Source organism: Thunnus maccoyii, chromosome 12, assembly GCF_910596095.1.
Source record: "Thunnus maccoyii chromosome 12, fThuMac1.1, whole genome shotgun sequence".
Lineage (NCBI taxonomy): Eukaryota > Metazoa > Chordata > Actinopteri > Scombriformes > Scombridae > Thunnus > Thunnus maccoyii.
Window position 1 is genome coordinate 6,998,845 of NC_056544.1, and position 16,210 is coordinate 7,015,054.

General features: G+C 40.0%; 1 protein-coding gene across 3 annotated transcripts in view; it reads right to left on the reverse strand.

Annotated features, from left to right (window-relative positions):
* Window positions 1–7,609: 7,609 nt before the first annotated feature.
* Window positions 7,610–16,210, reverse strand: part of carmil3 (capping protein regulator and myosin 1 linker 3) — a 77,494-nt gene continuing 68,893 nt past the window's right edge. The window contains exons 33-40 of one of the 3 annotated variants that reach the window (XM_042429097.1): window positions 15,507–15,626; window positions 13,764–13,929; window positions 12,677–13,040; window positions 11,426–11,532; window positions 11,122–11,320; window positions 10,728–10,799; window positions 10,283–10,402; window positions 7,610–8,360 (exon numbers count right to left, since the gene is read on the reverse strand). In XM_042429097.1, coding sequence (XP_042285031.1) covers window positions 8,320–8,360; window positions 10,283–10,402; window positions 10,728–10,799; window positions 11,122–11,320; window positions 11,426–11,532; window positions 12,677–13,040; window positions 13,764–13,929; window positions 15,507–15,626 — 1,189 coding nt within the window. In that variant the 3' untranslated portion in view covers window positions 7,610–8,319. Of the gene's footprint in view, window positions 8,361–10,282; window positions 10,403–10,727; window positions 10,800–11,121; window positions 11,321–11,425; window positions 11,533–12,676; window positions 13,041–13,763; window positions 13,933–15,506; window positions 15,627–16,210 lie in introns of all 3 variants that reach the window. The other 2 variants (XM_042429099.1, XM_042429098.1) reach the window with 2 other exon arrangements.

Below are 16,210 nucleotides of genomic sequence, written 5' to 3' on the forward strand. Positions count from 1 at the left end.
CAGGCATGCTAAGATGGTGAATCTGCTGATACCTGCTTAAAATCATCATCTTAACTTGCTGATGTTCACATTCAGGTCAAAGCACTGCTGTCACCTCAAGGCTCCAGGAACAGAGCTGGGCTGTAAGGTGATTTTTGCAAAGTAGTCACACTTGGCTTGACACACACTGGCTGAAAAAGCCCTTTTCCCCCATACACAATCATAAATAAAGTTGTGGCTGTAAAACAGTGAATACATTTCTTCTGAACCTCAAAAACAACCCGGAACAACTGACTTTGATCCCACATGGTCAATAAAAATGGGAAAGTCTAGAGGAGCTGTATCACATTTACAGTTGGAGCCAATGCAAAATCAGCTACATCCATAAACTAGACTCCAAAGTGTGCATGATGGGCCCAAAAACATGAAAGCCCACTGAGACCTTTTCAACATATGTGCCCAGTGAGCAACTTTCATAGTAATGAATGGGCTGCTATCCTGGAACACGTTATCCACTTTTTCTAATTTTTATATGTCTTAAAACATGTCTGGAGGGGATCTTTAATTGATCCATGCTACAGCCTCACAGAGCCAATAACATTGCTGTAGACTCTTGGTCTTGTTCCTTTAATTTGTCATCTATCTGCTGCTTGGAGGCACGTAATTTGATTGAAGTTCTTTATGGAACAGCTAATGTCATATTACCCTTTCAACAACAACAAATAAAAATCAAAGCAGGCAATAGCAGCATCATTTTATATCCGTTGGTTTAAACCATTAACATCTTTCACAAATACATTTTTTTTCCTTTTATTGTCCTTTCTCAGATGCTAAATGGATCGTTTTGTTGCATTCAATAAGACAGTAATTACCACAGGTAATCATGTGCGCATCCACAAATCTTCAGTTCTGCAATAGAGGGGTACCCATACACTGAATCAGAGCTCCCTTGTAGGCTTTACTGGCATTATTTTGACCCAGCACTGTTTGATCAGGTATTTCTCATGTGTTGATGATGATTTAACAAGATGATCAGTCACATCATAATCACTGAACCACTGTACATGAATATATGCAAGAACTCAAAGATGTATTACACAATCATCCAATCAGTATGTCACAAGAGAATCCACTGAAAATATCACAGAAACACTTCTTCTATCAGAACAAGGTAGCACAATAAAGTCAAACCTCAAGTGGATTTAAACAAAATGAGGAACTTTGTGCAGCAACTATTTGACCCAGGTGTGGACTGAAGGTATTGAGCTGAAAAGAAAAATGCAGAGGTCTGAAATGCAGGCAGAGCCACAGGGACATACATAACGAGGATAATAAAAGTATGAGTCTCACTTACTGTGCACAGTGTGCTCCTCCGGGGAAAGCCCTCTGCTCACCATCAGCTGATGTGCTGCATAAAGAGGACAGAGAGAGAGAGGACACACACCTGCGTTCCTGCCTGTATGCCCTCCTCCTCTTGACTTCCTATGCTGTCCTTTGGCCATTCACACACACAAACACACACACACATTGTGGGTGACTGGACAATTTCCCCCTCCACCTACAAAGTGTCAAGATAATGAGCAAAGATGTCCATCCAGTGAGCCACTGACTTTAGAGATGATGAGCAAATTCACTATCATCTATGTACACTATATGGCCAAAAATATGTAGACTCATCATTTGTGTATTTTTGGTTCTGGGGATGTTTTTCATGGTTTAGACTATAAAGGAAATCGAGATGCTACAGTGTACAGAAACTCCTCAGACAATCACATGCAACTTTGGGAGCAGTTTGGGATGGCCCCTTTCTTGTTTCAGCACAACAATACCCTTGTGTACCCAACACCAACTGGAACACTGATTGCAAGCCAGGGCCTCTATTTATCAAACTGCTAAAAATGACATTTTGGACTTATGTGAAAGATGAAAGTTAAAAATACGACTTGGGAACTACACATTTTATGTCTTAAAAATGTGCTTGAAACTGAGAAAGCTCCAGATGTCTCTGAAAGTCGATGAGTGAAGAGAAGAATCTTAGATGACTGTAGTGCAGAAACAGAGGGGACAGGTTTTGGAGCCATTGTACAAAATATCATTCGTCGTGATGAGTAATAAATATACATATAGGTGAGGAAATATGTATAATTTAGAATAATGTCATTTTAGCCACTTATTTGAATTTGGTGTGAACATTTGATAGGATATTACAGCATTTATCAGGGGTGCAAATAACAAGAATAATGCTGGCACTGACTTTCACTTTACATGCATTTACATTGTCTGCACTTGTCATTGTGGTACTAAATTGCCCTTATTACGAGTTTTCTCCAGTGTACCCTGTCTACCAGATTTCACACAAATAAAATGAGTAGAAGAGTACAATTGTTTCTATTTTACCTTGAATTAAAATGAACAATAAAATCAACCAAAATTGCAGTTGCAGAATAACATATCACTAAATAAAATATCAAGTTGTTTTTTTTTTTTTAAAGAATGAACAAAGGGCATATGTTGGATAAATCCTTGTCTTTGATTGGCTATTCCTGCTCTGAACATACAACCATGTGATCACATGAGTGTTGTTACTCTTGCACTTTGTTGTAAGTAGATCTAAGTTGCTTGATTAATGTGTCTTATTCTTCACACTCAGCAGAGAACTTCACTCCTAAATTGGTTCTTATAATAGTAATTCTTAAAAGGTTGATAAATACAGATCCAAGCCTTGTCTCCCAACATCAGTGGCCGACTTCACTGATTCTGTTGTGGCTGAATGGGAGCAAATCCCTGCAGGTCTCAAAATCTAATGGAGATCCTTCCCTGAAGAGTGAAGTCTGTTATAGCAGCATGTCGATGCCTGTAGTTTTGGAATCAGCTGTTCAACAATCACATACGGATGAAATGTCTGCCTGTCCACACACTGTTGGCAATGAAATATATCTTCATTATACAACCCTCCTCTCTGGCATGGTTACCTCAGCTGGCTTCTCCCCCTCTAGGTATTTGTTTGTTGTCTACAAAATCTCTCACTCCCACTAAATCTAACACTGCCTCTGCTCCTGCCACACTGACCTCACTATCACTTTCTTTTTCACTCACATACATCGACAAGAGAGGAACACACAAACACACTGAGCCACCCACGCAAGTGCAAGCACAACTAGACACACACATACAGCTTTAATCTCCAATAATTGCTGGCAGTAGGTATTATGAGAGTTTTCAGAAAACAAACAGGTACAGAAGAGAGAAAGAGAGAGCAGAGAGAGGACTAGGGTGAGAGAGCATTAAGAACGAGAAGGAGGGAGAGGGGGATGAATGACTGCTTCCATCGAGGCCTGCATGGAAAGTGTCAAATACGCCTCCTCAGATTGTAAAGATGGAGGCAAACTGAATAGAAACCTTTTATAAACCTAAGGAAAAACACAGTGACGGCTGCGTCGGTGGGAGATGTCTGAGTTGTGTAGTGTTCAGGATGGAGTCAGAGGAATCTGTCGAATGTGCGCCGCTCTGTTGTGCGTCACATTTTACAGGCGGAATGAAGGTGAGCCATGTCAGGAAAATGGAAGCAGTAAAGTTTATAGGTTTACTGCTTCGCTTGAAGCCTCAGTAGTAGCTGTAAGTTGATTTACAGTACAGTGCATGGGGTTTAAAGTGAGGCTTAGTCTTGATGTGTTTGTGAGTTTTTCAGGCTATAAATGTTGGTCATATTAGCTTGAAAACCAATTAGCATTTGTCAAGCCCTCATATACAACACTATATTTCAATCAGGAGAGACTGGAATAAAAAGCTTAAGAGAAACTGAATGGATTTATTTGATATACTATATTATGCAAACAGGAAAGATTGAAGATATATGTGAGGAGTCTTTGGCGATTAGATTTTTTTTGGGGGGTAGTCACACTATGAACCTTATAAGAAATGCCCCTCCGATGAAGTCTAGACACTGGTGGTAATGAAGAAGTGAAGAGCAATGGCTGAAGATCTGGATGGATGTGATGTGGAGTGGTACTTCTGATGAAATCAGTGGAAGGACGCATGGAAAGCTGCATCAGATGAAACTGGTGGTGAATAGGAATGGGTGGGCGGCACTGATTTGAAACTGATATTACCGCTGACTGCAGCAGAGAAAGAAACAGTTTTAATGTTTCATAGCGACGAGATGATTGGTTCACAGAAGTCGTAGCAGAATCTGGTTGAACTTAATGGGTGAACTTTTGCAAAGCTTCATGTCCATGTAGTTTCAACATGTCATATATGTCATGGCTTCTGAGGCCATTCCTCTTGACATAATAAATAATTTGGGTTATTTTTTCATTTATTCTTCTGTATTGCCTGATGTATCTGTAGTTTTGGCCTATTTGGAGGTGCCATATTAGTCTGAAAGCTAACATATCAAAGTACTTATTGTCAAACCTCTGTAGTTCTATGACTGAGAAATGGAAACCCTAAACCTGACTAACATTCTAAGCTAACCCACCTCTGAAGCAGTTTTTCCATGAGAAGTTTATTTGGTTTTGTTCACACTAGACAGTATTACCATTAAGCAAAGTTAGGTGTCTAGAGCTAATCAGTCTAATCATTCATCAAGCAAAAATGCAGAACATTTGACATTTCCATCTTTCCATCTCTTTGCTGCTTTTCTCTTTTATGTATCACTGTAAATTGTCAGTTGGACAAAAAACAAACATTTTGAAGAGGCCACCACAGTGTCAGGGAATTTGGGTATTTTTCACTTTTCAAATTTTTGTGAATTTTCACTTTTTTATAGATTAAAACAATAAATCTGAGACTGAAGACTGATTGATTACTCCAAACGTGGGACTAAATCACTGTTTTGTAAGTCTCAAGCAAGTCATGGCTGTGAAATCCTTTGAATGTCACATGAAACATTTAAAAGCAAAATGATCAGGCTTGCCTTGGTGTCTTACTAATCACCATCATTTTTAATTACTTGGACAAATGTTTTGCATGATGCCAACCGTTTTTTGTTATTTGAGATATCATCTGTTGTCTGTTAGGCTCATGTTTGTTAAACAGCTCTGCCAAACACACTTTTCCTTGCTGCTAATGAGGATATCAAAACATTCCAAGTACAAGTGAAGTAACAAGTCATTATTCAAAGTTGAGTTGCAAGTCTTAAAGTCACCAGATTTATGACTCAAGTCCAAGTCATGTGACTTGGGTCCTTACATATGACAAACAATACTCTACTCTGAAAACACTGCATTCCACTCACCCTTCTCCTTCTTGCAGCTGCAGACTATTCTGCTTGATTCTTTTTTTTTAATTTTGCACTCTCCAGTTGCCTCATGAACATTAAAAAAGAAATAAAGCAAAGCTGCCCAAGAGGCACGAAATAAAGGAGAAAATCCAACTTTGTTATTTTCACCAAAAGAATCACATGCTATTTGTGTTGCTGCTCAAAATATTACCACTGCCTCCAAACGCCACTAGTATCACAAAAGGGAGTTGTAATAATCTCTCAGTCGTGAACGTTCAGCTGCACTGTTGTTGTCAGCCAGCTTTTGCACAATAAGGTAGGGGTTGGGATTCAGACCCCACGCTTGCCATCACCAAAGTCCACTCCTTATTGTGGTCTTTTAAAGGAGACAAGGGTGATTTAAACTGGTGTGATCTCTAACTTGAGAAATGTACATAAATGCTGCTTGTTTGCATTCAGATAAAACAGTTCCTGTATGTTTGGATGAAGATTGTCGCACACAACATGCATCATATAACACACGCATGTGCTATGTTTGTATAGAAGTCCCCTACTCCAAGGACTGCACAAGGGCTGTGACACTAAGATGAAATCCTTTCTTTGTGTGGTGTTATTATATTCCCCAAAGAAAGAAACCCACCAAAACCCAAAATCCTTTTTTTAACATCACACATTCAGTAAAACTCATTGTTGGTCAGGCTTTGATACCTGTTTTTGTGCTGCTCAGTTGGTGCACAGCGGAGCACACTGGCTCATATAAACTCATTACCGGCCCGCCTCTGTTGACACATTGAGTCAAGTGGCTTGCTGCTGACCCATCTGCTGGTGCTGTGCACATGCAACTCACACCGACACACACACACACACACACACGCACACAGTCAGAAGAGCACACACTTCTCTACAAACACAGACATAGATGAATGAGCGAGCTTACCAACATGCAGATAACTGAGTGCAAACCTCACACGCGCTCCCATCTGATACACATCAAGATGAATGAGCTGGAATACCCTCAGGTAATATAGTGCACATACACACACATAATTCTGTTAGTGGAACATTGTGTTAATGTATGAACCATGTATTGGTTTACATATACTGTGATGAAACATTCAGCTGAGCATATGGTGTGTGGAAAGAAAGACACAGAGAGAATTAACCGAGCTTATCCGGTGACCTATTGAATGTGAATGCAACACCGCTGCCTGTGATCTGTCCTGACAGGGTGGGAGATCAGGTGACTGGATGAGGGAATAAAAGCTTCTCACTGTCACGAGACAAACAGGCTCCTCATTATTCAGAAATACTGATGAACTGCCCAAGCCTGATCTCACCTGTGTGCTTGCAAAACAGAGTGAGACCGTATAGGCTTAATCTGCTGTTTACACACCAGAGATAGCAGTAATTAATGAGCCTGTTTATACTCTCAGTTAAGTGCTGATCTTGCTCATTAGTAAGTCTCCGCTTGATCTGTGAGCCAGTGAGCTCGTCATCATGCATATTCCGCCTTGATTTATCGTGGCGACAGTGTCTGCTGCTGAGATTCACGGTTATGGTAATAAAAATGCATCATGACTTGGCTGCAACGTGTCACTGGAGCAGTAAGCGGGCCAGTTGCAGGCTGGAGAAGAGCTCAGTCTCTGCTGCCATCTGCTGCTCAGATACAGTAACTGGCCTTCAAAATGAGTATCTGGAGTCATGACATTACTTAGATTATGAGCCTTGCAAGCTTCTTTTTAGACGCAGTTTTTAATGTAGATGGTCATGATCTGAAAGTTCAAGTCTTACTCAAATTTTTTCTTCTGTCTGGCTTAAATTTTTTTACATCTGTTTTCACATTGAGAACATCCTGATTGCTGTTTAAAATGTTTAAAAATTGGCAGTGTGCTTCCATAAAGTTGAGGGAATCACAAGAGACAGATTTTAAAAAGAAAAGATTAACATTGAAGCAACAGAGGCTGAAATGTCCTGACTTTTAGTCCCTAGTATGGGTCAACATCCTGAATACAACTTTTCCTATAATTCAACCTTTTTGTTTAACCCTTCCTGTCTGGGAAACACTCAATTTCCACACCTTCACTTTGTAATGTGTGCTTCCTGTTATTAATTTGTAGTCACCAAACTCAAGCTAAGATACTCCACCCAATCACCATGACATCATCAGGGTTTTTGTTTTACTCTTGAGACAGATTCTCCAGAGCCACAGGAGACATACCACTACTACAAAAAAGCTGTTTTCAGGCTAAATATTAATCCCCATGACAAGTAAATTTACCTTTATGTGTAAAATTGGTGAAATTCCCCTTTAGGCAATGTATGACTCTCATAGCATATTGAGCATTTAGATACACATGCAGAACGTGGAGCATGCCCATAAATACACAAAAATAACTTTCAATCATCCAATTCCTTGTGTAAAGTCAATTTTATTTATTCTGATTCATAGAAGCATTTTTAGAAAATATACTCATTTTCAGGCCTGCAAAATCAGATTAAACCTGTAAGTGATCCACTGACTGACTGACTTAAATACTCTTGAGGAGATGGGAGTGCTAAGTGCATGGTAACACATTTCTCAATCGTCAACATCAGCATACAGTAAAAGCATACTTACAAACACAGTTATCAAATGATATATTATCACAAATAAAAACATGATTGTTAACTGGTAGAGTTACCACAATGGTTAGTGCAGATTTATATTCAGTATGTACATCTCCATTAGAATAAATACAGTACAAACTCACTTCTAGTTATCACAGATTGTCAGTAAAAGACAGGGAGGGGATGAGAAGACAGGATAGCTTTGAAGGATTTTGCACAAATGCATAAAACAACAGTTCATGAGACTACTGGAGAGACGTGTTTGTGTGAAAGGTACTTTATGTACTGCAGGTCAGAACTCCCCTTATGCCTGAGAAAAAACACAGCAAATCCGACCAGTTAAAAACAGAGAGCATACAGTACATGCATTTTCAGCAACAAATGTTTACATGGATTAAAAGAAAAAGAAAAGCTGCTGTTGGATCCACACAGTTTTAAAAGCTTGTCTCTCTCCAGTCCTCAGTGTTCCAGTCTTTTCTTCCCAGCAAACTTCTCCTGGTCCGCTGGTGACGTCATAACGCATCTCTGTTACCAAGGTGGGGACTTTCATAACCTAAATAAGCAAATACAGTGTCAGGACCTGACTGTAAAGCTGCACTAATCACTATTTTCCATATCAGTAATGGGGTCAAATGACTATGTGTGATGTGAAAGGGGTCGCTTGTAGTGACAAACCCATAGACTATTATGTCCACCTCAGTTCTAAGGAGCATAGTTTTAGCATATTTTAGCTAATTGTTTTGGTTTCAGAGCTTACAAGCTCGGCTTTCATTACACCCGTTTACAACAGCAGCAACATTTTCCATGGAAAAAGCTCTGAAAACCCACTGTATGCTACTAACGTAGCACTAAACAACAGACAAAGTTAGCAGCTAGCTGTTGAACATAGTCAAGTCTATTTTGGATCATTGTTCTCACTTTCTGGCCAGCAAATTAACTGACCACTAACTTTTTTTTTTTTTTTTTTTTTTAAATTGCAGCAGGAAGGTGTTTTTAGTTAAAAATCTCTGATAAACCCACTATACACTACCTGCCCATCACAGATGTCAGACAGACAAAGTTAGCAACTAGCTTGTGAAAATAGTGTAGCTTTTAGCAGATAATGAGCCAGAGACTTTTGTCAGACAATGGGGTAAAAGAAGAAGCAGCAAAAAGAAGAGTGAATATCAGGTGGAACAAAATGAAAATCTAAATGGACACTAATGTTGCTCCATATCTGCTGGATGTATAAACAGTTTCCTATCATGTTCACTATATCAACTTCATAAGGAGATAATACACTCACTAAGCACTTAATTAGGAACAGCTGTTCTGACAATGTCAACAAAAACTGAAAATGTATAAAATTCAAAAAAGTAGAATTTATGGCAGAGATGTTGCGTTGGATTGCATCAGATTGCACAGGCGTTCCTAATAAGGTGCTCAGCGGGTGTAGATCAATGTTTTGTTTTAAGCATGTTCTGCTGCCCCACTAGTGGCCAAAAAAAAAAAAAAAAATCAACTGATCCAGCTTCAAGCTTGCCAAACTTATCATTAGGAGCAAATATAATTCAGCACAAACAGAGACAATAAGGACTCTAACACACTCCTTTCACTATTCTGATTTCAGTGTGTACAGGAAACAAAAATGTGACAGTGCAAGGTGAAGTCTCTGCTTGATGTTTCAGCCTACTTAAAATGTAACCAGACAGAACACAAAGGACCACTTAGGTTTCACACATTCTATAATATGGGCTTTTATGGCACCATTTGTGACATGTGGACCATCTTATTCTCAAAGTGATGGTAATTGTAGTCCCCTGCAGCAGGTTTTTGATATATAGTTCCATATTACAGAGGTAATTGGCAGTGGTTTTGCCATGTCATTAGTGCCCCTTGAATTCCACAGCCTCAGGGTTTTCATCTTCAATGCCAAGCAGCTCAGCGTATAAAGTGATGATGAATCAGCTAAACATGGCTGCCAATTATCTCAATAATGGAACGTGGTATCAAATAGGAATCAGCTCCAATTAAAGTAGGAGTGATAAAAGATCCTTATTTCAGAAATAGTGAAGTTCTCATCTAATAGCACACTTATCCAGGCAGTGTCAGATCTGGCTGCCAGCTGCAATGAGACGTATCTGGAAAACTGCCAAATTATGTCTTTAAACTATAATTGATGATTTCTTTCACCGGTCAGCCATTTATTGAATACCAGAACAAGTATGCATTCGATATGTAAGGTATGACTCATCCATGTGCAGAGCTATGAAAAAGTTTACACATACTTGAGTTTTTGCAAAAGTTAAGTTGTACACACTGCTACACAACTTTTTTGAATTTAAACAACTTCATAAACATTAACTGAATTTCTTTCTTTCAGTAGAATTCAAAATAATGATTTTTTAGTCCAGTAAGCTGTGCAAAAACTCAAACTTTTTCCATCACATAGCTGTCATACCACACACATTTGCAGGAAGGGAAACAGATACATACACCTGGTCCCAGCAGGGTAGTCCAGAGATCTGTTTCTGTACTGGGGGAAACAGGGCTTTTTCACAGGGAATCTGCGATCTGAAGACCTCTCCAGATCGTAGGGGCTGTCCCGTTCCATGCCTGAGGGGAAATGGCATGAGACAAACACACATACATAGAGTGGGGCACGGGAACTCAGAAGGGGTTGCAGGATAAGGCAGTAATAGGGTATACAACGAGCAAGCACTACAGGCTTGGGAGCACATCAAATAAGAGAATCGTGCTGCTTTTATTTGATAAAAAATAACAAAGACTTTGAGCCGTTGTTATAAATTATGAACAAAAACAGCAAGAGGCCATCACAGCAGAAATCCATGTGTACAACACAACAGCATGCATATCGTGTATATCATATAATGTGTGTACATCAGCAGGGATGCAGCAAACACACTCAGACACACAGTACCTATGTCAAATGAGTTGGACTTCCTGGTGTGATGCGATGTTGCTGGAAATCCATTACGGCCTCCTTCCTCATCTGATTGGTGGAACAGGTATAATCATTATTGTCATCTCATTCTGTCATGTTAATGTCCTTACTGACATCATCAACAATGGACAATACAGATGAACTTGGTGGTTAGCATGAACAGGATTGGCAACTATGGCTAAATCTCAGTCTTTTATTTGAAAAATACATCAAAGCACCAGCCATTCTGTTAAACTGACGTGATTTTTGGGGTGGTAAAACAGTGCACCACTTCTTGGCGTCAAACATGTCATACTTTTTTATTAACCTACCACATCACAATTTCCTACTATTGCCGTTCTTTGCTATAAAAATGACATTGTTACAGTACCTTGACTGATAGCAGGATCTGGAGGAGATGCTGCTGGGCTTTTCCTCTCTGTGGTCCCCTCCTCATGAATGATGGACTCAGTAGCAGGCATGCCCCTCTGGTCATTGGCTGCTTCCTCACCTGGACTGACAGATAAGGTTTCAGGAGAGGTCTTGGCCTTTTCCGGAGAGATCTTGTCTTTTGAGAGGTCGAGACCGGGCTGAGGGTGGGACATAGTGTTTGGTTAAGTGATGTATTAGAGACTGCAGACTTCAAGTGAAAGCTAAAAAAAGTGTCTTCTCCTACTTTCTTCTATTATACACACCTTATTGGGAATAAGAGGACGCTGTCCCTCTGGTCCTCGTGTTCTCTGCTTCTCTTCACGTTTTCTTTCATTCTGGTCTTCTTCTAATTCCAGCCTTCCTGCCTCTTCTGGAAAAACAAACACAGTCCTTTCATTGAATCACCAATGCTTTATAAGAAATTTAATGAAAAGAAGTAAAAACCCTTAAAACAGAAATGCTGACAAGTAGCAGGAGCTCACATTTCATGTGCATGCTGTAATTGGAAATGTAAGCCTTGGTTTGACTAGGGATGAAATTTTTCACAAACCTATACTACAACAATAAAACATTGAAATATAAAGTAAACTTATACAACACCTACAGTTATGGAGTGGGTTGCTTTAACAGTTTCCGTGTTAAGTGTATGCTCCAAACTCAAGAGAGACAAAAAGATATGTGCATGTAGGCAGTTGGCCACCTGTTTATTTGCATATATGCATGTACATATGTTTATATGCTAATGGGCTGTCTGTGAAATGAGTGTGACAACCCATCTCCAGTTAATGAGGAACAAACAGCAGCACCTACTATTAACCCTTATTTGCTGTCCACATATTGCAGCAAGGTTTTCAATCAGGGGAGAAAAGTGAACACTCCTATACCGTTTCTCCACTTGAAATGTCAATCAGCAGATTTTATATTGATTTTACGGTACAGCCGGTCTTGGCCTCTGGCTGTTATACTGACCTTCTAATTCCCTTTGAGCCAACTTGCCGTGTAGAGTTTTGAAGGTGAGGAGCTTTTGCTTGTTACAAAGTTTACACTGGAAACTAACAGCAACCCTTTAACAATGGACCTTTACCTGTAAAAGCCCCTATAGTAGCCAGACAAATCAGTCCATTCTTATACTGCAGCTCTCATTAAACTGTTTGACAGACCTGCCGTTAACAAATGTTCTTTTAACAGTTTTCATCTAATGTTTCTAACTTTAGTTTTGTAACTGTCTCATATGGTTTCTTATTAGCTTTTTTCCCAGTGTGCTTTAATTGTAAACAGTGACGCAAAAATGTATCACTGTGGGCCATATTATTGCTTAATTAAGGGCCGCAAAATTATAAAGAATTGTATCATTTTTAACATCAGTGACAAATGTAATATTTTGAAAAAAACTGTAATTAGATGAAACAGACAACCTGCTGTCTACATCATTTGTTTACAGCAATCATACCATGGAATCACAGGTAATTAGACAATGATACGCAGAACCTTTAATACAACTTCAGTTGCAGTACCTAAACTCTCCTGCAGGTGTCTCTGCCTCATGGCAGACAGACTGGGCTTGGTACTCTGTGGCGGTGGTTCTGGCCTAGGCCCAGAGGGGGCCATGATTCCACTCTGTCTGTCCTCCTCCAGCTCAGTCCTTGCGTCCGTCAGGGGTACAATCCTCTCCTGCCTGCCTGTCTCCATCTGTCTGTCCGTCTGTTGTTTGGAGGAAACCACGTGGCCGTTAGTCCGAGTATCTGCGGGGGCATCTGAGATGGTGGTGGACCTGTCAGCATCTTGGTCTGTCGCTTTGAAGTCACAGGTGCTGCTGGCATCCGAGTCCTCAATCTCAGCCCCGATGCAGCTGTACACCATGCTGACCAGGTCTGTGGACTGGCCGAGAGAAAAGATACATGAGTCCTCAAACCTTAAAGAGGTAAAACATTCAAATTCACATACCTTTCTATGATATGAGAGGTCTACTGAATCATTTAACTATCTAGTGTGGTGGTAATAGGGGTGAGAGTGAAGCCTACAATTAAAATGTATTATTCTAGTGAATTCAATTAAACCAAAATTAAATTAGCTCTCATTTTGCTGGGGATGTCCTCAAATCCCCTCAAGGATCAGCAACGGTCCATGGACTCTACTTTGTGAACCAAAGGGATTTGGATGACTCCAGTTCACTGTGTGTGTATGTGTGCGTGTATGTGTGCGTGTATGCATGTCTGGTTAGGCAGAGATTTAAAATAGGCCATATAGTCCTCCATACCTCAGACAAGCTAGACAAATCCAACACAGAATTGGTTAGAAATAGCAGGTGGTGGGCACAGCATGCAACTGGGCACTGTGCTATGTCATGTGCAGGCTTGCAAAATTTGGATCCGTATTTATGAGTTTGATTGGAAGCAGGCAGCATGGCGATAATTTCAATACTGGGTCCCTGTCTAGTTTGTCAGGGAAGTATCTTTATGCTTTCAAAGGTCACAGTTTGCAATAGAGCAGTAGCCCTGGAGCTGGTAGGGATTCAGTGTCAGTAGCTGCTTGCTGTCATAAGATTTCCAAATTTGGGTTTTCATTTGAAGAGTGGTCTTGAAATACTCGCTGACACTGTACCTGTCGTTGGATGAGGCAGGGGGGGCTGGCAGCTCTTATCCCATGCACAGGTACACCCTGCGTGGGCCTGGGTGAAGGCATGGTCCCATTCGCTCCAGGAACAGTACTCTCTGCCCTCCCGGCGTCCTTAGGGTGCTGAATCATCGAGTAGACGTTCTCTGAGGCGCTGCTGGAATGGACAGAAAGACGAACATGAAAATTTTGATGTGTGAGTCATATTTAAGTACATTTATAGGGGGTTGAAGCTTGAGCTGAGAGGTCAGGGAACATGTGAGTAAGAGTTGGGTGATTTAACTTGCATTCATAATGACTTACCTTGCTGTATTATTAATATACTACCAGTGTTGGGCAGTAACGTAATACTTGTCATGTGTTACAGTGATATTATTACTTTTTTCAGTAACAAGTAGTGACACTTCATGTCTTTTACACTTGGGGGTTGATGTGTTGGCTGTCTTACCAGGATTAATGGAGGATTGATATAAGTGTGGTCTCTGCAATCAGCTGATAGACGCTCCAGAGGAGGAGAAACGTGACTCACGGTAACTTCAAAGTTGTGTTGTATCTGGATTGCTAACATTAGCCACAGATACGCCTACATTTAGGAGTCACCTGACGCTGGTTTAGTTCACAGTTGGAGGGTGTGTCAATTGTGCAGCTGAGGTCAGGACTTCTTCCAAACTGTTTCCTGCCTGCCTGTTAAACCACAAACGCCTCATTTTCTATTTCTACGTGTTAAATACAGAAGATGTGGCGTGAGGATTTTGAGCTGTTTAAAGGCAACTTTTAAGGAGCCAAAGGCTGAGTAACAAAAGTAAAGCAATTACAATTTTCAAGTAACTTGCCCAACACTGTATACACATTAATATTCCTTATTTTATTTAAAATGAATTTAAAATATATAAATAGAGTACAGGCATGCCACCAATTTGAAAAGGCTGAAGGTGGACACATCTTTGGCCTAGATGCTGTTATACTTCCTACACACTCTGTGCTGTCTTAAAAAGACAAAAGAAACGGATGCAGAGGGCAGCCAAGAGAAAGCAGCGACAATCTCTTTGATTGCTTAGCAACTATCTTCATGTAAAACACCACAAAACATGGTAAACTGTTTTAAAAAGCTATTTCTATCTATAGCTGGCCTTAAGATGAGTCATCTGTTCTTTTATTCTTTATTCTCTTTCAGACTGCTGTAGGCTGCTGTAAAACTTGGCCTCTGTTTTAATGGTGAACCCCTTTTCCTTGTTAACCAGAGGAGGCAATTGCGTCACCTGTTTTTAGCTTTACCACAATTTCTTTAAGTGCAATTTATAAGCACCTCTGTCAGCTGAAACGCTTAGCAGAGTGTTTTTTTTCTCAATTTTGTGCAACCGTGTAACTCCTTTTAAACAGAGAAGTTTGCAAAGAGTTCCCACAGAGTGTTGTCCTCTCCCTCAGTTATTAATCTGTGTAATTCATTTTTTAAAATAAATTTGCTACCTTGTACTTTTTTTTTTTCTTTTTGCAATACTTTTGTCTGCTTTTTGACTATGGTGCCATTATGTAACAGCAGATTAAATATATGCAGTGCAATAAATTCCAAGCAAAGGAAAACAGAGACGGTGAAATATTTTCCTCCATTAAAATATTTATGAAGCTATGATGTGACGTTAATGCCCAGAGCTGGATTAACTTAACAGCCTGCTCATTCTCAGGGTTGCTGCACTTAAACGCTACCATTCAGCCCATGTGCTGCATACTTACTCGGAGTCCTGATTAGAGATGGTGGAGTTGCGGTTCTTGCGGAAGCCAGAGAAAATGGACAACACGCTGCGTCTTTTCTTCCTCCTCAGTGACTGGGCCTGATGGAGGGATGACAGCTGACTGAAGGGGAGAGGAAGAAGAGGACATATGGGAGGAGAGATGAAAAAGATTATTGGTAAAGACAAAAGAGTAAAAGGATGGATGGAAAGAGATAAGTACACCAGGATAAGTGTTTGAGGATTTTTTGTAGTCAAAGTTGTACTGCTAATGCAATCAGCCTCCAACCATTAATTATGGATCAATGCATTCTATATACTGTAGATGATCATTGGTTTCCTGATCTCAGTGGTAACAGCTGACTTCATTCCATGTGTTACTGATATTAATGAAGCATTTGACATTAATAAGATACAGATTTTTTACTCTGAGTGGGCCTGTGCAGATGGTTTGATATATTTGACAGAAGGCATTTTGGCTGCCTCGATGACTCTTTTTCATGCACTGCTGGTGGGCAATGAGCACATTTCCATGTGGCCTTGTAACTCTTTGGGAAGTACTATTTTGATATGGTTTGGGTGGCCATAGTGCTATCCAGCTTTAAGTTGCAAATTTCTGAGACATATAAAGTGATATGATGTGCCCAAGTTGCTAACAAATGGCTAGCTTAAAAATTCGTGTCATGATGTGTTGATAAAAAAGAAATA